The 23017-nt window shown below is 47.0% G+C and overlaps 1 protein-coding gene across 2 annotated transcripts in view; it reads left to right on the top strand.

Moving 5' to 3' along the window:
• The first annotated feature begins 4567 nt into the window (after positions 1-4567).
• Positions 4568-23017, top strand: part of PLCG2 (phospholipase C gamma 2) — a 136657-nt gene continuing 118207 nt past the window's right edge. For both annotated transcript variants that reach the window (XM_081031355.1, XM_081031356.1), the window contains exons 1-2: positions 4568-4660; positions 9821-10058. In XM_081031355.1, coding sequence (XP_080887481.1) covers positions 9866-10058 — 193 coding nt within the window. In that variant the 5' untranslated portion in view covers positions 4568-4660; positions 9821-9865. The remainder of the gene's footprint in view (positions 4661-9820; positions 10059-23017) is intronic.

The following is a 23017-nucleotide window of genomic DNA, read 5'->3' on the forward strand; positions in this document are numbered from 1 at the left end:
AACAAGTTGTTCAACAACAAGTGGTTGTTGAATGAATACACGAACCCCAGCAGGAACACGAGGCTTGAGAAGCCGAAAGAAAAACCACGGGCCTCAGTATAAATAGCAGACTCCTACAACTCAGTAGCGAAAAAACGAATGACAGGATTTAAAAATGGGCACAGGACTTGAATAGACACTTCTGCAAAGAAGACATACTCATGGTCAACAGATATATAAAAAGGTGATCAATACCTTTTTATAAAAGGCAGCTATTATAAAAAAAAAACCAAAAACCAAAAAACAAAACCCAAAAGATAGCAAGTGTTGGTGAGCATGTGGAGGAACTGGAACCCATGTGCACTGTTGGTGGGAATGTAAACTGGTGCAGCCACTGTGGAAAACAGTATGGAGGTTCCTCAAAAAATTAAAAGTAGAACTATTATATGATCCATCCTTCCCACCTGTGGGACTATATATCCAAAAGAATTGAAGGCAGGATCACAAAGAGATATCTTCACTCCCACGTTCACAGTAGCATTATTCACGATAGCTGAAGTGGGGAAAAAAACCTCAATGTCCACCGGTGGATGAATGAATAAAGAAAATGTTGTACATACATACGATGGAATATTACTCAGCCTTAAAAAAGAAAGAAATCCTACCCTTTGTGACAATATGGATGAACCAGGAGGACATGATGCTAAGTGAAATAAGCCAGTCACAGAAGGACAAATACTGCATGATTCCTCGCATGTGGAGTATTCGAAAAAAGTCAAACTTACGGTAGCAAAGAATAGAATGATGGTTGTCAGGGACTGGCAGGAGGGGGATTTGGGAGGTTCTCAATGGGTATAAAGTTTCTGTTATACATAAGTAAATTCTAGCAGTCTGCTTTACAACATCTATAGCTAACAATACTGTATTGTATACCTAAAATTTTGTTCAAAGCATGGATATCATGTTAAGTACCACACACACACACAGACACACAGACACACAGACACACAATACAGCACAAAAAGCAAGAACAGGATATGTTTGGAGGTGATGGATATGTTTATTACCTTGATAGTTGTTACGGTAACACAGGTATATGCATATGTCCAAATTCATCAAATTGTGTGCATTAAATATGTGCAGGTTTTTATGTACCAGTTATACCTCAATAAAGCTTTAGAAAAGTAGAGGGGTCCGCCTCCCATGCAGAAGCGGCCAGGCTGGGCGTAACCCTGCCAAGTTCTAGGAGCCAGTTCTGGGTGGTACTTCCTGTCACATAGGCCTGCCAGCCAGTAGCTGGGACTCAGCTTGTCCCCAGGGGACATGCACTTCTCTGAACAATGTCGGGAAAGGAAACCAGACTTAAAGGCTCTCAGGAGTTTTCTGGTCATTTTTGGCTGTCAGGGGTGTAGGGGGGAGGTTGGCAAGGTTCCCTGGGGCAAGGGGGTGGCCTCAGCCTGGCTGGCTGCTGGGGAGAGGAGGCCAAGGTTTGAAAGTCCCACCACACAATAATGATTATTATGATGAGAGGCTGTTACTTATCAAAAGCTGTGTTGTGTTAAGGTCTGTTACTCATTACCTTGTATTCTTTTTTTTTTTTAATATTTATTTTGGTTTTGACAATTTTTTTTTAAAACTTTTATTTAAGCGTGTTTTTCCAGGACCCATCAGTTCCAAGTCAAGTAGTTGTTTCAATCTAGTTGCAGAGGGCACCCCGCATGTGGCCCATGTGGGGATCGAACTATCAACCTTGTCCTGAAGAGCACTGCGCTCTAACCAACTGAGCTCACTGCAGCCCCACTTGAATTCTTTAAACAACCTTCTAAGGTAGGTGTTTTTGTTTGTTTGTTGGTTTGTTTTTGTGTTTTGAGCAGTTTTATTGAGATATAATTCACATACCATACAATTCACTCATCTAAAGTGTATAGTTCCATGGTTTTTAGTATATTCACAGAACTGTTCAACTATCATTCCAATCAGTTTTAGAACATTTTCCTTACTCCAGAGAGAAATGTATCCCTTAGTCATCCAACTACTATTCTACTTTTTATCTATCTAGATTTACCTATTCTGGGTATCCCAAAGATAGATCAAATGATGGGGAAATTGGGAGGTTCAGAGAGGGTAACTGACCAGCTCAAGGTCACACAGCTAAGGTAGTGAAAGACCTCCCAGTGCACCAGTCTCCCTGTTCTCCAAGTCCATATTTTCCCACTGCACCATGGGGCTTTTTCTTCTTCCCAATAACAATGTTAAAACGTTAGCCTTTATGGTTGAATTGGGATGCCTGCTTCACCACCATTGTCTCATTTAATCTTTACAATTACCCTGGGAGGTAGGTACAGTTATTATACCCATTTTGCAGAGAGGCCAACTGGGGTGCAAAGGGGCTAATGGTCTAACGCACCATGGCTGCTAGCAAATGGAAGGGGGCTGGGGGACACACACACACACACATACACACACACACCTGAGGACTGGTGAGGGGCCCAGAATAAAAAGTCGAAATAATACTGATTAAAAGACTATTTTCTTTTAGGTTATCCTGCCTCCTCTTTCTTCTTTCTTTTTATATGAAAAGGAAAAGAAAATTCCCTCTACCCTTTGAGGTCACTTCCTGACTCATTCGAGAAGAATATACAAGGAGTGGTTACAAACTCACTTCTCCCTGCCTCAATGCCTCCTGTTAATGCTGGGCATGGGCAGTTAAAGGTATGGGGCCTGCGTGTCCATAGGCTCTGGCACCAGACAAACCCAGGTTCAAATCCTGCCTCCAGCCCCCACCGACTTAATGTCCTACCATAGCCAACCTGTGACCAGTTCTCTACCCTATATGATTGAATATACAGCCTGGCTTTCCCCCTACCCATTATGCTTTGGAAAAGAAGTGTAATTTTATGTTCAAGTCCTTCCAGAACTGGAACTGCTGTCTCAGTTACTTTATTTTAAACAACCAAGTTGAAGTTTGAGAAAAAAGGAATCGAGGAGCCCCAAACACTCCCATTCATTGCACTGGGTGCCTTTAGCTGTTCATCTGAGAGTAAAAAATTAAGTAAAGAGAAAAGCGATTAAAAATATGGGGGGAAAAAAAAGCAAACTGCCATTTACTATGACCATCATCTCACACACAACAGACATTTTAACTCCCCAAATGCTGTAGGCTCACCACCCCACATTAAAAGACAGTTCTTTCAATGGAAGCATGTTTTACATATTTTCTTGCTTGATCCATGGGGACCAGAGAAAACTTGGGCCAGAAATAGCATTTGTCTGGACAGAGGTTAGGAGCCAAGGCTTCCTATAGTGGTCTCTAAGCCTGTTCTCAGTCTCATTGTATCCGCAAGAGATTTAACATGCTTCCCTATACACGCAGACTTTGCAGTAATAAATTATACACATATATGGTTTTACTAACCATATAACATGTCATGTACGTTATATAATATGTACCAGAATGGAAGTATTAAAAGGATGGATGAACACACAAGCTGAAGTTCTAAAAACAAACAAACAAAGAAACAAACAAACAAACAAACAAAATATCAAGGCCAAAAAATTAAACCCAGATTTAGTCATTATTCTTGGGGAATTGGTCCAGTGATTCCAAGTGACTGATGTTATAACAAGCCTTTCACCGATCTCTTTAAAAAATAGTGCAGTATGTGATCTGTGTGGATAGCACTGGTACACCCCTGAGACAGGAGCAATGAAAGAAATGAATCCATGGATTTTCTAAAGCTAGTGATTGGAATAGGTCCTGTTGCTTCAGATATAACATTTTTCAGTCACAGCAACATTCATGGATTCCAAAGACTCTGTAACTCAAACAACTTAGGAGTAAAACATGTTCTGACAGCTCTGAAGGTAACCCTGAAACTGGCTCTAGTCACCACGAAGACATTTGCATCAAAGATACATAGGAAAGGTTTGAATAACATCGCTTCATAAAACAGGAGAATGGAAAAAAGCAGTATTTCTCCTAAAGAATATGTTACATCATACAGTATACAACTTGAAATAGGCCCGGGTAGTTAAGGAATCAACTAAATACCATTAACTAGGCATTTGACTAAGTTTATAAATTGAGCCATACAAAAATCTCAATAGGACAGTGGGAGATCAATTCCCTGGTATTCTACGTTCTTAACAACAAACTTTTGGGGCCAGCACAACTTTGATCCTCTCTGACCCATGGGGAAACTGAGTCTGAGGGTATCTAAGTGGCTTGCCTCGTAGTAACATGCTCAACGACGACTTCAAATAAGGGCCATGAACTGTCAATTTTAGGGGCTTATGAAGAGTATATTAAATGCATGTGAAACATTTATGAGCATAAACGCTACTCATCTGGAAGTTTTCACTCTACCTTGCAAGTGACCTCGCTTCCCGTCCTGCTGCCTCGGTTTCTTCCTCTGCCCGCGGAAGCCGGGTCCCAGGCCAGGCCCGCCCCGCCGGGGTGCTCGGAGCGGCGGGCGGTAGAGGACCCGCCTTGGGCTCGGGGTGGGGCGGCCGGGGCGCGGGGGGCGGCCCCGGAGGAGTCACGTGGCGCGTGGCCTCGGCCAAAGCAGAAGTAGCAGCGCCCGCGTCGGAGGGCGTGCGCTGCAGGGAGTGCCCGGAGCCGGACGGCGGGCGTGTGCGCGCGGGGCCCTGGAGCCGGGACCCGCGGCGGGGACACGGCCAGGTGGGTGGCCCGGCCGGGAGGCCGCTCCCGTGGTGGCCCGAGCACTCGCCGGGACGCAGCTGGCGCGGGCAGGCGTGCTCGGGGGAGCGCCGTCTGGTCCTCGTCTGCTGTGCTGGGGGGCCAGGCGGGGAAGCCGGGGTCCGAGCCTGGCCGCCCGCCGCTTCCTCGGCGACGGCCGACGGGGGGTGCCCTGGGGCGGTCCCGGCTTTGAATGGAAATCCGCAGGAAGCGGCGCGGCTTGCGGTCGGGGTGGCGAGAGCGCTGGCGTTGACGTTCACGCCGCGGTGGCCGCGGGGTCCTGCGTGGAGTCGGGCCGTGTGCCCGGGCACCTCGGTGCCCAGGGCTCGTTGACTGCGTGCGGCCGGGCCGGCGCCGGCACTTCCCCGTATTGTACAGGTGGTTGCGGGTGCGCCGGCGGGCGGGTGGCGGCGCGATACCCAGGGCGCAGCCCTTCCCCGGAGAGACCAGGGGAGGGTTGGGATTCGCGATTCCCTCGCCCACCCCACAGTGGGCTGCATAATTAGGTGTGTACATCTGTGCGTTTTCCCGGCTATGTTTTGGCATCCCAAAGAGGTCATTACCCCCGTAGCGGAAGAATTCCAGGGAAAGTGGTTGGCGCCTGTATTCCGGTCCAGGCTGGGGAGGGGCTTCTTGAGCATCCTAATCTTAAATTACACTGAGAGAGTACAGTGGGGTTGAGGGAGTTGAAGTAGCTCAAGGGAAACAGGTGGCCTTGTCAATCAACTTAATTTGAATTTAAATTCCAGCTGTGTGATCCTGGGTAAGTTGAAGAACCTCTCTGAGCCTCAGTTGCTTCCCCTGGACACCGGGACCTCCCAAGTGTGCACTACAGGGGTGTGTTGAGAGTTGGGGCTTATCTATGGGTGCAGGCTAGTCTTCACCCTCTGGTGGAGGGCCCTGCGTGGGACTTGGGCCTTAGCTATACAGTTCTATAGGGACGGCTTACTAATTTAGGGGTCCATGCCAGGCTCAGGCCCTTTCCCTATGACAAAGGTGTGTGGGCCACGTGTGTACCAGCTCAGGGACAAGAACCACTGCAGGCTTCTTTGATGCTGAAATTGCCTGTGCATGCGACTGACTCCCCCCACTGCCTACCCTCCCCACCACTGGACCTTGAGCCTGGTGGGCTCCTCTGAAAGTCAAAGCGGGGACCCCATCCATAGCCCTTTTGCTGGGGGGAGTCAGTGGAAAATGGCCAGTGAGAAAACTCGAAAACACTTCTTAGTTTAGGAAATAGTAAACACACAATAAAGTAAAACTCATCCATGATGTCACCACTGAATAAAATGTTGTCATCCGTTCTACCCTTTTCTACTCCCCCCAAAGTAACTACTCTCCCTAGATTTACAAGCAGACAGCCTTTTTAAAATGTAGTTATATTATGCTATTGGGATAACTCTTTGTTACCTATCTCGTGAATCTTTCCAGATCAGATGGCTTATAAATCATCCTTAATCTTTCCAATAGCTATGGCGCAGTTTTTAATGTGCGTGTCCCATTATTTACTTAAGGAGACCCCCCTCTCCGCCCCCCCGCCTTGATGAGCAGTTGTTTCTGTGTTTTTTTTCTTTTTCTATTACAAATGATGCTTCTGGGAGAATCTTTGCGCATGGTTCTTTCTGCCCATATGTGATTGCTGAATCAAAGCATATGCCTGTTTTATGGTTTAATAGATGCTCACAGGTTGCCCTAAAAAAAAATAAAAAAAATTGAACCAATGCACACTCCTACCTGCAATGGATGGTGCTGCCTCTTCCTCCAGTGACAATAGGTACAATAGGTATCCTGGTGCCGCAGGGTGGGTGGGTGTGAGTGCAGCAGTAGTATCCCTCAAGCTGTAGAAGGGGGGTGGTGACCTCTCAGGGATGTGACCGTGCTGAATTGTAACACAGAATTGTTTGGGGGGGTTTTGCATGAAAGCCTGTACTGGACTAACGTGGGCAGAAAGCAACAAAGAGAAGAAAACTCCCCTGCTTCCTGGTTCTGGGTCCTTGTCCCAGAAGTTTATTTCAAAGAGAAGGGCATGAAAAGTAGAAATGGCAAAAGCTTTAGCGAATCTTAGCCATGTATATACTCTTTACACCGCCAGTCATTTTACAGAGTTACCCAGGGAAGATCAGAAACAGGAACAAAAAAGGGATTTCAAGGCTATTTCATTTTTTTTTTTTTGAAAGCGGAAGCAAAATGGAAATTGTCTGTGATGGCTGGTGCCCTCCCCTGGGGTCAAGGCCTTGGGGACCTCCTTGCCTTAGTTGCTGAAGTGTCCCACTCTGCAAACCTGGGTAGGGACCCAGCTGGATTTTGGTGGTTGTCTCCAAGGACTATGTGGCCACGAGGGTGTCTTTTCAGTTCTTGGCAAGAGGCAGCACAAGAGACTTGATATGGTTGAGCCAATCCACTGGGCTTCTGAGCTGGAAATAACGAGAATCCTGGGACGGTTAAGTCCAAGGTCCGCCCAGAGCCAGTCAGAGGGCTTCAGTGCCTCCCGGCCAGTGGGCTTAATCAAAGGTGGAGGTGTTGCGACAGGGTGTGTGTTTCCTACTTATGCCCTCCTGTACATTGGCCTTGCGACCTGGGAATGGGGAACTCCAGAAGTGCATGGCTGGGGTGGTTAGCATGGTGAATTGCTGCAGAGCTGGGTCAGGTTCAAATACTGGTTCTGCCACTTTCCAGCAGTGGAACCTTGGACAAGTCCTTTAAACTTCTCTCTAGAGAGAGACAGGGGCTGCCCAGTTAGTTACTATCTGGCCAAATTCTGCCACCGGACTCTGAATGCCAGAAAGCAGGTGCTAGAAGGAACAGGTGTGGGATTCAGACCCGGGCTCAGATCCTGATGCGGCCACTTGTCCCCACGAGCTTGATCATGTCATTTGACCTCTTGGGACTTCAGTTTTCATCGAGATAAGTGAGATGAACCAGGCGTGGCAGGTGCTGGCACCTGGGCAGGGCCCGTAAACAGTTCTTAGATGAGACTGGCTACGGGAACCTTGTTCTTCTCCTTGACCTGGATGAGAGGGTGAAGAGACAGCAGGCTCGCTTCAGGAACAGTTCTGGGCACACCCACTTAGTCTTGTCGCAGAGCCTTTGCATACGCCTATTTCTCTGCCTAGAAAACTCTTCCCTCTTGCTTGGTTTTTTTTTTTTAAATGGATTCAGATGCCATCTCCCTTAGAAGCTTTCTCTGAGCCCTCGAAGCTCCCAGCCTCACCCCAGACTATGCCTGGGGCCCCTTCCCACTGCTCCCTTGGCACCCGCTCCCTGGTGTCTCTGCTGCTGTACTGACCTCTTCACATTAGAATCCTGGAGCCGACGGATCTGTTTCCAAATGGACACAGAGGAGGTGTAATTCATGACCTCCTCTCCGGCTGCCAGCATACCTGCATAGCTGCCTTTGGCCATGGGTGGGAGGTGGAGGGAGGAGGGGGCAAAGGGCAAGGCCTGGGTCTCTCCCCAGTCCCCGTCATTTGCTTATTAGCCCCCAGCTTACTGCCTGGCATGGAATTGACACTAGATTAACGTGTTGACCAACTGGCTGATTAATATTATCGGAGGTCCTCCTACATACTGAGGGATGTGCTTACATTATAGCTTTCAGTCTTTCCAGTTCCCCTTGGGATGGTTAGCCCCATTTTACAGGTGAGGGAACTGAGGCCCTGGGCTTGAGCAGTTTGTCAGGAGGCTGTGGGGGATCAGAGGCAGACTGGAGGCTCAGACATCCCTGGCTGGCCATCTGCCTCTCCACAGGGTAACAACTGTGGGCTCCTAATGGAATTTGGAGGGAAGGGAGGAGCTAAGAAAGATGCACAGAAAACTGATGGCAGTGGGAGCAATAGCTAAATCGGAGTAGCACTGACTTTGCTTCATTGTCTTAAGGGCCCGAGATGTACTATCCAGTTTCATCTTCACCAGAATCTTTGGAGCGGCTTGTAATCTATCCTCCCCGTTTACAAGCATGGAAATGAGCCCAGTGGCTGAAGTGCCTTGGAATAGTGTCTGCAGTAAGCCAGCCTTCAGTTCAAGTCCCCTCTTGAGTGGCAGGCAGTGTGTCTTTGGATGTTTGGGAGGCAGAATTGGCAGGGAGGTGGTCTGCAGAGCAGAGGCTCAGGGAGCGACGGCAGGGTTGACCAGGGGAGTGACACGATTTCACTCTTGTTCCAAAAGCATTCTTATGGTGACCGGTCTGAGGGTTGACTGTAGGGGTTTAGGGCAGAAGCAGGGAGACCAGTTAGTAGGTGCTTAGAATAATCCAAGTATAAGATCCTAAGAGGAACCCGTGAAGGGGTGAGATGGGTTGGATTTGCTGGTGGATTGGATGTGGTTGTGAGAGAGGCCAGATGAAGGTGGCTCCAATATTTGGGGTCCCAGTACCTCTCTGATAAACGTCGACTGTGCGTGGGAATAAGTGGAGATTCAGAATACTTGTTGGATGCCGAGCAGCACGGTAGGTGCTTTGCTGGTGACATTGCATTCCAAGCTTCCTAAGTGTCCTAACACTCCCATTAGAAAGGATGGAACTGAGGCTTTCAGAGGTCACCCAGCCTGCCCAGGACCACACGTTCAGGAGGAACCTACACCAGCATTTGAACTTGAGGCTGCTGGGCCCTGACATGTTTTATTCTTTTGGCCCCACTTCCATATAGAGGTCTCCACAGACACATCCTGAAGTCTCCCCCCACCCCCCTTCTGCTCTCAACTTTACTTAGAAACTGAAGGGATGGTTAGAAATCTCTATGCAGGATTGTAACAGATGCTGGGAGTGGGGGGTGGGAGTCAGTCTGGGCGGCTTTGGTTATTCAAATATTCGACATAAAAAGTGTGTGGCATAAAAGTGTGTGGGGAGGGAAGGGCTCACTGCCCTGCCGGGTGATTTGGTTATTCAAAGCCTGCATAACGGCTGGGCCATTGAAGGGCTGGTTCATTGAGGTTGGAGGCCTCCACCCACACCTCCACTTCCATTTAAACCTCCCTGCATCCTACGTGGGCTCTGAGTTGTCAGCAATTTGCTGCCCCTGAAACCTTCTCTTAAAACTCATCCTGATGGGCACGAGACAGGATTTAGGCTCTTGATCTCCAAGCCCTGTTACCTAAATCCCTTTCCGTTAACGAAAACCAATTCGCTCCTGTGTTCTGCCCTTCCAGTCTGCTTGTTCCCTCACTTCGTCCTTGTCCCTGGAGTGGCCCACAATGCCCAGCATGGTCAACGTGGACGCCCTCCCGGAATATGAGAAGAGTCAGATCAAGAGAGCCCTGGAGCTGGGCACGGTGATGACCGTCTTCAGCTTCCGCAAGTCCACCCCCGAGCGGAGGACTGTCCAGGTGATCATGGAGACGCGGCAGGTGGCCTGGAGTAAGACGGCGGACAAGATCGAGGGCTTCTGTGAGTACCTGCTGCACAGGGCAGCGTGGTCTGTCTTCCCTGAGCCCTGGCCTGTGCTTCTCACCTTGCTGCCTTCACTTGTCACTGCGGCTGTTGTTGGTTTGGTCTGCCTTCTCCTAGTCTTCTAAAAATGAAAGTGTGCCACTTCGTCTGGGCCTCTGATGCAGATGGTTCAGAGCTGATGGGGGAAGTTGAACCAGTTCATTGGTGAAGTAACAGAGATCCACCTTGGCAATGACATTCAGACAACTCACCTGGGCTGGCACGGGGTGGGCTCTGTCTGACAGCAACAGGATTGTTTGGTTCCAGTTGATGGTCAAGCTGTCTGCCCTCTTAAGGACCAACTGGCCAGCATTTGCGGAAACGCATAGCTTGGTAGCCACATAGATGCCGGTTTTACTTTACTGCGAACCACAGACAGAGAGGCTCACTTTACTTTAGCTCTATGTGGACAGAGCAAGCACATCATTGAATGTTCTGCAGCTTTCAAATGAAGTTCTGGTCCGGGTGGAGGCATCTTCCCTTCCCCACCCCCACCCCCATAGATTGGGCAATTGGCTCAGTTCCTAAAGTGTCTAAGACTGTTTTTAAGAGCGTAAGGAGACTTAAGCAATTTTCAGTTTCAGAGACTTGCTTTAATTTGCATTTTTTATTGACTGCTTTTTAATTGAAAAAATTAAAGTGTACACATGGGGGAAAACAAAAAAAAATTCATACGGAAATGTCTCTTTTCCTCAGACCCCATCCTGTGCTCCACAGGCAGGCTCATTATCAAGTTCTTTTGTCTTCCGGAAGTATTCTATGCTTGTGTAATGTGTGTGTTGTGTTTTTTACACAGATGGGTGCCTAGTACATACACGTCTGCACCTTGATTTCTTTTTTTAAAATTTAATAATTATCTCGGAGGTGGTTTCTTATCAGCGCATTGATGTGCTGTTGCCTTCTTTCATGGCTACATAGCATTCTGGCTGCAGTGTAACCGTGTGACCCCTAGACAGGGACATTTGGGCTGTTTCCAGTATTTTGCGATTAGCTGCAGCAACAACTCTTTCTTTCTTTCTTTCTTTCTTTCTTTCTTTCTTTCTTTCTTTCTTTCTTTCTTTCTTTCTTTCTTTCTTCTCTCTCTCTCTCTCTCTCTCTCTCTCTCTCTCTTTCTTTCTTTCTTTCTTTCTTTCCCCTTCCTTCCTTCCTTCCTTCCTTCCTTCCTTCCTTCCTTCCTTCCTTCCCTCCCTCCCTCCCTCCCTCCCTCCCTCCCTCCCTCCCTCCCTCCTTCCTTCCTTCCTTCCTTTCTTTTTTTTAGTAGCAGATTTATTGAGATTTAATTCACATACCCTATAAGTCACCCATTTAAAATGAACAATTTGGTGGTTTTTAGTATATTCACAGATATGTGCAACCACCACGGCAATCAATTTTAGAACATGTTTAAAAGAGACTCTGTACCCCTTGGCCATCACCCTCTATTCCCCATCCTGCTCCGCTGCCCTAAGCAGCCATTCATTTACTTTCTGTCTCGTGGCCTTTGGTGTCTGGCTTCTTTCACTTACTAGCATACTGTTTTCAAGTTGTGTCCATGTTGTGGCAGTTATCAGTACTTCCTTTTTATGGCTGAATAATATTCCATCCCATGGATTTTCCACAGTTTGTTTGTTTGTTTGTTCATTCATTCATTCATTGACATGTGGATTGTTTCCACTTTTTGGCAATTAGGAATAGTGCTGCTATGAACATTGATGGTCAAGAGTTTGTGTGGATGTACATTTTCATTTCTCTTGGGTCTACGCCTCGGAGTGCTGGGTTATGTGGTAACTGTGTTCAATTATTTTGGGACTTGCCAGACTATTTTCCAAGTGGCTGCACCATTTTACATTCCCACTAGCAGTGCGTAAGAGTTACCCTTGCATTCTCCTTTTATGCACACGTATGGGTATATCTGAAGGACAACTTCCTCTGAGTGTTTTCCAAGCTAAAGGGTATTTCCAGGATATTTTAACTTTGGCAGTTTGGCAATGCCCCACAAAAGCTCATGAGGTGTGACAGTACCTGTTCCCCACCTCCTCATCCACACTGTGGTGGGGTTCTGAACTTGGCCATTCACAGATAGACTCTGGTAGCTTGGCGTAGTTCTTCATTTGATTTCTCTTACCATTAGTGAGATTAAACAGCTTTCTGAAAGGTTTCTCCCGGCTTCCGAGCTAAGCAAGCCTCAGATGGCCCAGAGCCAGAATCTCTGCTTTGAAAATACCCATGTGTGGAGGCAGCCAGCTTTCCTCCCAATTTTGTTTGCTTTGGCCACACTCAACTGCCCAGGTGGCCCAGAAACCTGTTGCTGCTGGGGTGGGGGTGGGCCTGCAGGGGGTGGGAAGGACACTGACTGTAAATACAGGTGTGCCATGCTGAGGGTGGAGAGGTCCTTTCTCTTCTTGACCTGCCAGTCCCAAGCTTAACCTACCACCAGAAACACCTGGGGGGCTCTTAAAAGTATAGGCTACTGGAACCTTCTCCTGAAGCTCATTCTGAGGGGCATGAGATAGGATTTTGTCTCCTGAAATCCATGCCCTGTAGTTCTCCCCATTCAGTTAACTAAAAGCAATTCCTTTCCCCTGGAGTGGCTGAAGGTGACTGTCATTCACTAGGTTGGTTGGGTCTCAGTACTGTATTTTAATAGGCTCCCAAAGTGATCCTGGTATATACTGTCCTAGAGCCTTCCTCCCACTTTCCCACCCTCCCTCCCTTCCTCCCTTCCACCCATCCTTCTACCTTTCCACCCTTGCATATTTGAATGCCTGCTCTATGAGGCCCTGTTCTAGGTACTGGAGATACAGCAGCAATTAAATGAAATTCAAATCCTCATGGAGCCTACACTGATTGTTTCATTAAATACAAACAGTGTAGGGCTTGACTTCTAGCACCATTTGATGAGCTTTGCTGTGTGATTGTAGGCAAATTACATCCACTTTCTGAGCTTAAATTCTCTTATCGGTAGAACAGGAATAATATTGGTGTCCACTCCACAGAGTAATGGTTGGGAATGAATAAAGGAAGAGATATGGAATGAATAAAGGAGGAAATACATCAGAGGGGTTCAACACAGCACATCATACGGGATAAGCACTCAACCCGTGGCACTGCTGCTGGTAGTTTTGCCACTGTCGTTGCTAATGAGTGGTGTCCAGCTTTGTGGGGTGGCAAAGTCTTGCTTAGGTGGTTGGACTTTTTCTGGAGGGCAGTGGGGAATCCACTGGAGGGTTTCCAGAAGAGGGATGATGTGATCATGTTGAAGTGGCAGTCCTGTGTGAGACGGCCGTGTTGGTAGGGTCTGTAAAGAGGCAGGAAAAGAGCTTAGAAATGGTGCTCCCTTGACCACTTCAGGCTCTGGGTGGGGACTCTCAGGGCCATGTTTCCAGCCACCTGTTGTAAATGTGATGTCCTGAGGGGAACCCCCCAGCTGTAGCGTTCCTTCAGGTGTCCTAGTTAGCAGAAACCTTCAGGCGACTGTGAGGTCTGCAAAGGAGCAGCAAGCGTGAGGGAGCACAGTGTGTGGTTATGGGGTACTTGGCAAGTGGCATGTGACTTCTGGCAGGTATCACACCCCATGTGTGGGCCTGCGTGATGGCAGAGACACATGGATCCCACTGTGGAAAGCAGTGAGTGATTGATTCTCAACTAGGGCAATTCCCTCCAGGGCATTTGGCAATGTCTGTAAGACATTTTCAGTTGTCATCATTGGGAAGAGGTGCTCCTGGCATTTAGCGGGGATGCTGCTAAATATCTTACAATGCACAGGACAGTCCCCACCACAAATGTCAGTGGTGCCGAGACTGAGAAACTCTGGTCTGAAGTCACGTGCTTGTTTTGCTTAGAGCCATAAAATACCGCTGGGTATATGAGGGTTTCTCTTTGGACCGTGTCATGACAGAGCTGTTTTACATGTCCAGCCCATATGTGCCATCATGTTGGGTGCTGGGTGCTAAACTCTGCTGAGAGAGAAGAAGAGGGATGGAGTTTATGCCCTGCAGGGCAAACAGATTCAGCAAGCAGCCATCGCGGGACCGTGTGGTCAGTACCACAGGAGGGTCTGGGCTGGGTACAATGCGAGGAAGAAGGCTTTGTCCTCCTGGGCAAGGGGGAGGTGGGGTATGGGGAGGCCTCACAGTGGAGCAGCTGCTTATGTGGAGAATTGAGGGAGGGGTTTGCCAGGTGGCCAGCAGGGTGGCTGGCTGTCAAGCAGTGGGATCGTGGGTGCCATTGAATGAGTGGGTAGATGTGGGGGTAGAGGTTTGGGCAGGGCTCAGCTGGGTGATTCTTCTATTCTTTGTGGCTAGACTGAGGTCATTTGATGGTAGTGAACTGGTATGTATCCTGAGCTGGAAGGTTCCAGAATCTTTGCTCACACATCTGGCGCCTTGGTGGTGACGACTGGAGGACTGGACTCAGTTGGAACTATTGACCGAGCACCTCCTGCCTGGCGGTCCCATGGTAATTGGACTTTTTACATGACTCCTGGTGTTCCCTGTTCCCCCACCCCCCAAACCGCCAGGTGAGTGTTCCAAGAGTCCCAGGCAGAAGCTGCAGGATTTAGCCTCAGAAGTCCCAGAAAGTCACTTGCACCAGCTTGGGTCACCAAGCCCAGCTCAGGTTCAAGGAATGGGGAATCTCTTCTTAGAGAGGAAGTGGCACACACGTCCAGGGTGGGAAGAAACTGATGGTGACCACCTTGGCGCCAAGTGACCATGAGCCCACCTGGACTCTGGGTCCAGACTTTGAGTTCAAATCTCTGCTCTACTATCTACTAGTAGGGGCTTCGGTTTCCCGGTCTGTCAAGGGAGATGACAATCATTCCTATCTTGTTGGGCGATAATTAAATGGATTTTATTTTATTTTGTATACTTTTTTATATGTAGGAAATATTACACAACTGAAACAGAATACAGGAAGAGATTCCTTCTCGCACTGGCCTCCTTGTGAATCTCTGAATGTAGGGAGGGAGTTCAAGTTGCTGCTGCCTATGTGGCTTTTCTTGAGCTGAGCAGAGGTGGGTCATGTAATGGGTTGAATTGTGTCCCCTGCCCCCAACTCATAGGTCGAAGCCCTAACTCCCAGTACCTCAGAGTGACCTTATTTGGAAATAGGGTCACTGCAGGTGTAATTAGTTAAGATGAGGTGATGCTGGCGTAGGGTGGGCCCCTAATCCAATATGACTGTTGACCTAATAAGCACACACACACACACACACACACACACACACACACACACACACACACACAGAGAAGGCCATATGACAATAGACATAGATTGGAGTGATGCATTTGGTAAGGAACACCAAAGATTGCCAGCCATCACCAGAGATAGGAGAGAGGCAGGCACAGATCCCCCTGAAAACACCGAAATCTCGGACTTCCAGCCTCCAGACCTATGAGATTTCTGTTCTTTAAACTGCCCAGTTTGTGGTACATTGTTAACAGCAGCCCTAGCTAAATAATATACTCTCCTTTAAAAGGGGCCCGAGGGTCAGTAGGGGTACGCCTGGCATTTGATGTATCTACTTGGCCACAGGTATTATGGATAAGTTGGAGTTTGTTGTAAAGGACTTTAAGAGTATTCCAAGTGTCATCTTATGTCCTGGTTACACTGCATTTGGCTTGGGCCCTGCGGGCATGAGAGGCGGTATAGTGTACTGGTTACATGTAGAGACTAGAGGACCAGCCTGCTTGGGTTTGAATCCTGACTCTATCACTTATTAGCTGTGTGACCTTGCAAGAGGCTTACCTCTCTGTGCTGCCTGTAAAATGGGAAGAATAATAGTGCCTACCTTATAGGTTTGTCAGGAGGATCAGATGCACTCTTGAAGGTAAATCACTTAGAAAGGAGGTAAATCACTTAGTGAGGTTTGTTTTTGTTATTACGCCTCATGCTTCTCTCCCATCTGCCCTTGAAATCTCTACTCCAAGCAACCAAGCCTCCCCTGTGGAGGGCCTCGGGCGTGTCCAGCTGGTTGTGGTCTATCCAGTTGTCTGTGCCCCTCCCATGGCTGCGGAGTGTGGACGTGGGTGTCTTTCAATCTAGCTTTCGGTGAGCTAGGCGTCCCAGCCCAGACCGCTACATGACCCTGGGCAATTCACTCAGCCTCTTAGTCTCTTTGCACCTCAGTTTACTCATCTGTGAGATGGGGGAATGGCAGAGCTGCCCTGTAGGGTCATTGTTATCATTACATTTGTCAATGTGTGTAACATGTATGGTCTGCACTTGACAGAAGCTGCCCTGTGCTCATGCTGCCTGATGGCTTGTGAGAGTCTGCATTTGTGGGTGCTTGGGGAGGGGGCTGTGGTGTAGACCATGAGTGTAGAGACCTCTTCCTCCTACTATTTTGCGGCCTGAGAGTCGGAGTCCTGTCGTGGTTAAGGTCCCTGAATTTGAGCAAGAGATGTAGGCCGGCAGCTCAACTCCTTGTCTTTTCCCTTCTGCGAGTCTGGGGAGGCCTGCACTTGGAGGAAGCGTGTCACCAGGGCAGTGGTGACGTGTTGTAAAGAGAATCAGTGAGGATGCCAGTTTAGGGTTAAAGAGGTCTTTTCCACTCGCCTGGCACAGTTGCAAAGAAGCTGTAAGATGCTGCTTTCATCTTGCAGGAGTTGTGCTGGCGGCCATGGTGGGAGTGGGTTTGGGGAGTGGGGTGCAGTGTCTGTGCGTATGAAGGAAGTTTCTGTTCGGAGAAAGAAAAATGTGGGAACTTACTAATTTGTAGAATGGAGATTAGCAAAATGATAGTAAGCGCAGCACAGTAGACAGCCAATGTGGCAGGAAGAGAAGACCCTGCAGGGCTTGTCGGGGAGATGCCAGTCTCAGGACGGTGGTCCCGGTGACCAGGTGTCACCTTCCCACCCTTCCCAGCCTCTCCAGGCCACTCCGGGGCTGCTACCAGCCTCTGCTGGTGACAGCAGCCCCCCACACCCACCTGGGGACTGGCTGGAGGAGGACCTGTGTCCCTGGGGAGGCAAGAAGGGCCCAAACGGGGTGGCCAAGGGTGAAAGTTATTACTGGTTTCCTGTTTAAGACGACGATTCTGAGCTGGTCTCCTCTGAGCTTGGTTTATTTTCCCTAATTAAAACGACTTTTATTTTATTTTTTTTCCATTGTAGGAGTAACACGTATTCATTAGTAGAAACATTTTGAGCTACAACTGAGTGAGGGTAAAACCCTTTCATCCCCCCTTTCAGAGGTGTATGTGCACATCATTTTTTTCTTTTTGGTACGACGTAGATACATTTTTACAAAATGCAATCCTTTCATAATATTCTTTAATATTGTGCCCTTTTCAGTTCTGTGCTATATGGTGACTATGTTTTATTATTATTATTATTATGAGCTATTTTAGACCGTAAGAGTGGTGTAGAGACTCAAATGGCAAACACCTACGTACTCAAGAGCATGTCCTCCAGGGGCCGACTGCCTGAGTTCACATCTAGACTCTGCCACTTACAATGTTTGTAGCCATGGCCAAGTGATGTAGCTTCTCATTGTCCTCATCTGTAAAGTGGGATAACAGTGGTGCCTTCCCACTGGATTCCCATGAGGATTAGGTAAGCTAATTATATAGCACTCTGTGGGATACTGCCTCAAAGAACCCCAAAGCACTCAGTAAGAGTTAGCTACTCTTGTTATTGTTGTTGTTACTATTATTATTTATATATATTCTTTGTTAGGCAAAATAAAGGTGACCCCCCCGACCACCGCCTAAAGATGTCCACATCCTAAGCACCAGAATTTATGACTCTCCTATATGGTAAAAGCTTCGTTGCAGATGCGATTGAGTTAAGGATCTCGAGATGGGAAGTTATTTTGGATTATCTGAATGGGCCTGATGTCACTACAAGGGGCCTTATAAGTGAAAGAGGGAAGGAGGAGAGTCCGAGTCCGAGATGCAATGACAGAAGCAGAGGTTGGAGCAATGAAATCAGTGCTTTTGAAGGTGGAAGGGGTTCCCAAGCCAAGGGTGCAGGTGACCTCCAGCAGCTGGAACAGGCAAGGAAACGAACTCTCTTGGGAAGTCCCAAAAGGGCTGTCCCCTGGAGTTCCGCCGCTCACCTTGAGCCCCAGTGAGACTCATTTTGGATTTTTGAGCTCTAGAGCTGTAAGATGATAAATTTGCATGGTTGTAAGCCACTAAGGCTGTAATAATTTGTATAGTAGCCACGGGAAATGAATACACCCTCCTAACCAACTTAAGGCAAATCCTTGTATCTGCTTTGGATCCTTTTTGTTTGTTTTTAAGACATAAAACATTATAAATATAGCCAAGTCCTCATGTATACTTCTCCCTCTCTAGAGGAACCATCATACTTTGATAATGATCATTCCCATGCATTTTTTTTACATTTATTTCAAAAATTTTAATCTATAATTCGTATATAATGTTTGTGACGTATCCACGTTGGTATCAATAAACTGTTAGTGGTTTTACTCAGTGAGTCCACCTGGAGAAATTCACCTGTCCTTTTGCTTATAGACACTTAGGTTGTTTCCAATTGTGCAAATCTTTCCATTCCAAGCATGTTTTATTTTAATGTTTTATTTTAAATGGCTGTTTTATTTTAAATGGCTATAGTTTTCCACCTTATTTTTTTTATTTTAATTTTTTTTAACCGATCTCCTAATTTGGGATATTATGTAGTTTATTATTTTGCTGTGTCAAACATTGATCCTGGGAACATTTTTTTTTTCTTAATTTTAACATTAAAAAAACATACACTTATTTATTTAAGTGTGTTTTTCCAGGACCCATCAGCTCCAAGTCAAGTGGTTGCTTTAATCTAGTTGTGGAGGGCGCAGCTCACAGTGGCCCATGCGGGGATCGAACCGGCAACCTTGTTAAGAGCACTGCGCGCTCACCAACTGAGCTAACCGGCTGCCCCTGGGAACATTTTTATAGCTAACTTTTAGGCACATCCTTGGTAATTTCCATAGGATAGATTTCTAAGAGAATTTCTGGGAGGAAGGAAAGCCTGTATCATGGGCTCAGGGCACAAAGTGTTCAGTTGTCCCCAGGAAAGCAGCGCCGACTCATGTGTCTCCCTCCACCCTTGTTAGCACCTGGGAGTCCATCAGCTTTCCATTTGTTACAGATATGAAATCCATCAGCAAATGAAGGGTCTTGTGAGTGTGGTTTGTGCTTGCTTCTCCTTCTGGTTTGGCATTTATTCTGGCCCAGGCTGTGAAACCAGTAGCTTGATGATTCCCCTAGAAATTTGTGGATCTTACCTTGGCATCAGCATGACCACTTGGGATGGTGGTAGGAAAACTTATGAGCCTGTGCTGTAGACCGCGTTTGCGGATGTGTCCTCATTTAGTCCACACAGCAACCCCACGACGTTGATATTTTCCTGATCTTCTTGATGAGAAAGTTGATGTGGAAGGAAGCCTGGGAACTTTCCAAGGTTAACAACTAGGATTTAGTTTTAGTTATTCTGATTGCTCAGCTCATGTGTTTGTTAGTAGAACAGCTTATCTACTGGGACATGAGTTGGGTGTCATTTTCCTTTCTCAAGAATAAGTCTTTGAATGACCTTCCATTTTTAGGATGGTTTCAAAAATGTGTGGCTGTGCAGAGTTGCCAACCAGAGTTAAGTCTGGAATGAACAGACTGGATTCTAGTTCTTTGAGGCGAGTGGTGTCTTGTTTACTTCTAGTATCTGTCACCGGGTGCCCCCAGTAGGTGCTTAATAAATGTGTGCTGTTGAACTATGTATTTTTTTTTTGAGGAGAAATCTACTTCATGTCTATATAGATTTGCCCATTCAAGACGTTTCATGTAAATGGAATGCAATATGTAGCCTTTTGCATCTGAGTTGTTTGCCAAAGTTCATCCACGTTGTAACGTGTATTAGCACTTCATTCCTTTTTGGGGCTGAATAATATTCCATTGTATGGGTAGACCACGTTTTGTTTATCCATTCGTTAGTTGATAGACATCTGGGTTGTTTCCACTTTGTGGCTGCTGTGAATAATGCTGCTGTGAACATGTGTGTACAAAGTTTTGTGTGAATATGTTTTCATTCTCTCGGATATATACCTAAGAGTGGAATTGCTAGGTCACATGTAACTCTATGTTTAATTGTTTGAGAAACTGCCAAGAGTGTATTCCAGAGTGGCTGCCCCATTTTACAATTCCCACCAGCATTGTATGAGGTTCCAATTTCTCCACATCCTCGCCAACACTTGTTATTATCTGTCTTTTGGATGATAGCTATCCTAGTGCTGGTGAAGTCACATCTCATTGTGGTTCTGATTTGCATTTCTCTGATGGCTCATTGTTCTATTTTAAATAGAACTCATTATTTATGCTTCTTAGTTGATGCACTGTTTTCCCACCCAACAGTTGCTTTCTGTGGGCAGGGTTCTCATCTTATTTTCACTTTCTTGGAGCCTAGCATTACTACCGTGTTTCCCAGAAAATAAGACTGGGTCTTATATTAATCTTTGCTCCAAAAGACGCATTAGGGCTTATGTTCAGGGGATGTCATCCTAAAAGATCGTGCTAGGGCTTACTTTCCGGTTAGGTCTTATTTTGGGGGAAACACGGTATCTGGTGCTTACCATGGGGCAAACGAGTGAAGAAACTCTGGAAAGGTTAGCATCAGCACACGGGCATGGACACTGATTAACAGGGATGTGATTCCTGGCTTGAGTTTAGAGCCATAATTTTTAACCATTACTTCTGGTTTTGGGGGACAAAATGACCATTTTTTGAAGGTGGTAGCCTGTCTTAGTTTCCTCAGTAAATGTTCAAGTTCGCCTGTATGCGGTGGGTGAGGTTGGTACTGATTTTCCATCTTTTCAAGGTTTAATGCCTCACCCAGAGTGCCCATAGTTAGTGATCTTTTCACACAGCCCTGGAAATGCCTTCTCACTTCCTAACTGCCCACTGGAGCCCCTCTGTCTGCTGTTTGGCTGCCAGCAGTCTCCTATGAGGAGTTAGGGGAAATGGAACTGGGAGGCACTGCTGGCACCAGGACAGGGGGTGTTCTTAAAAGTTTTGGAGCACCTTTAAGATGTCGTAATTACTGCATTTCTTGAACACGTGCCCTAAGTCAGCATTGCACTGAGTGCTACAAGCACATATGTAGCCATTCATCATGTGTATGGATATTCATGTATAATTTCCAGTCATCACAATAAGCCTGTGAGTGAAGCCCTTGTACTGGTGAGTTAAGTGAGCTTGGAGGACCTGCCCAAGGGTATCAGGCTTTTTAGAGGAACCATATCAGGCCAGGTTTCCCCAATCATCTTGTATGTAAAAACTTAGATTAAGAGATTGAAAAGAGAAGTCACAGGTTCAGAGAAAATGTTTGCAAAATACATGGCTGATAAAGGACTTGTATCCAAAATATGAAAAGAACTCTTAAACCTCAACAATAAGAAAACAAGCAACACAGTTTAAAAGTGGGCAGAGGTTCTTAACAGACACTTCTTCACTCCCTCTTCCCCTACCTACCTCTCTATTCTGCAGTAGACAAACTGGGCTACTTCTAGACCAGCACGACATGAGCCATCAATGCCAGCCATGTGTATATTTTAAATTTCTCTAATCACCACATTAAAAAAGGTACAAAGGAAAAAAGAAAGAGGTGACATGAATTTTAATAATACATTTTACATAACTTGGTATATCCAAACTATTATTATTTCAACATGTACAAATTATAATTATTAATGAGATTTTAAATTCTTGTTTTTGGTCTGAGTGTTCGAAATCCAGAGTCTATTTGATACCCACAGAACATCTCAATTTGGACCAATTCAATTGCAAGTGCTCAATAGCCTTACCTGGCCAGTAGCGACTGTATCAGACAACGCAGTTCTAGAATATTCCTCCTTCCTCTTTTTGCATTGTCCACTTCCTTTGTTATCTCCATAGTCTTCCTTCTTCCCCAAGCAGCAGAGGTGTTCTCCATGTGGCAGCTGCTGCGATGGCCATGATGGTGAATCTGTGTCCCACTTCAGGAGGTCAGGTGCCTTTATTTTCCCTCAGAGACTGAAAATGTGGAATCGTGCGTGTCTGCTGGCTTTGCCACCTGCTTGGGTGTCTGTCCTAGGTTTAGGTGTAACCTTTGGTCATGAGGTCTGAGCATCCGGTTCCAACTGTGCAAATTACTGGGCAGTGCTCGTAGAACTTTCTCCTGGGGGGTGTCCAGCATTCCAGGTGGCACTGATGAGCTTTGGTGCACGTCAAGACTCAGGTCTGCACTGTCACCTGGGTATAGACTGTCTGCCAATGTGTGGCAGAGGTTGGTGACTGGTCTTGTACTTTGTAACTGAGTAAACTATATGTATATGGAAAGAAAGAGAGTACTGGAGGGGATAGTGAGGGTCAGGGATGGACTTGGGGGCATGGAAGACCTCACCGAGAAGGTCACATTTGAGCAACGACTTGGAAAAGGTGAGGGCATGAGCCGTGTGGACTCTTGGGAGAAGAGGATAGTTGGCATGAGCCGGGTCATGGTCTCCTCAAGCCCGCTGGTGACACGAGCTGGTTGGTTTTGTGGCCGGGAACAGAACCTGCTGTAGACACTGTTGGTGCCTCCCCGTATCTCTTTGGCACAAACCTCTGCCAACACCTGAGACTGTGCCTGAGGGCTTTTGCTGGCTTCCGGTACAAGGAAGTCCTGGAGAGTTAAAATGCCTTTGGAGAGGATCAGGGACAGATGGGAAGCTGGTGGGTCGATACCCCAGGGCCCCTCCTCTTGGTTGGAACATCTCCGAGGCACGTCCTCCACTGGCTCCTACAGTGCCTTGTGGGTTTAAGCCCCACTTGCCCTCAGGGGTAACGGACTTGGTAATACACCCTGGGCTGGCTGTGTTCCCTCCCCACCTCACTCCACCACACTCCTCCTAGTGATTCCTGGATAAATGACTTAGACGTGTTTCCTGGTCGCAACATGCATTTCTGCGAGAACCGATACTAA

The sequence above is a fragment of the Rhinolophus hipposideros genome, assembly GCF_964194185.1.
Source record: "Rhinolophus hipposideros genome assembly, chromosome: 21".
In the NCBI taxonomy this organism is placed as follows: domain Eukaryota; kingdom Metazoa; phylum Chordata; class Mammalia; order Chiroptera; family Rhinolophidae; genus Rhinolophus; species Rhinolophus hipposideros.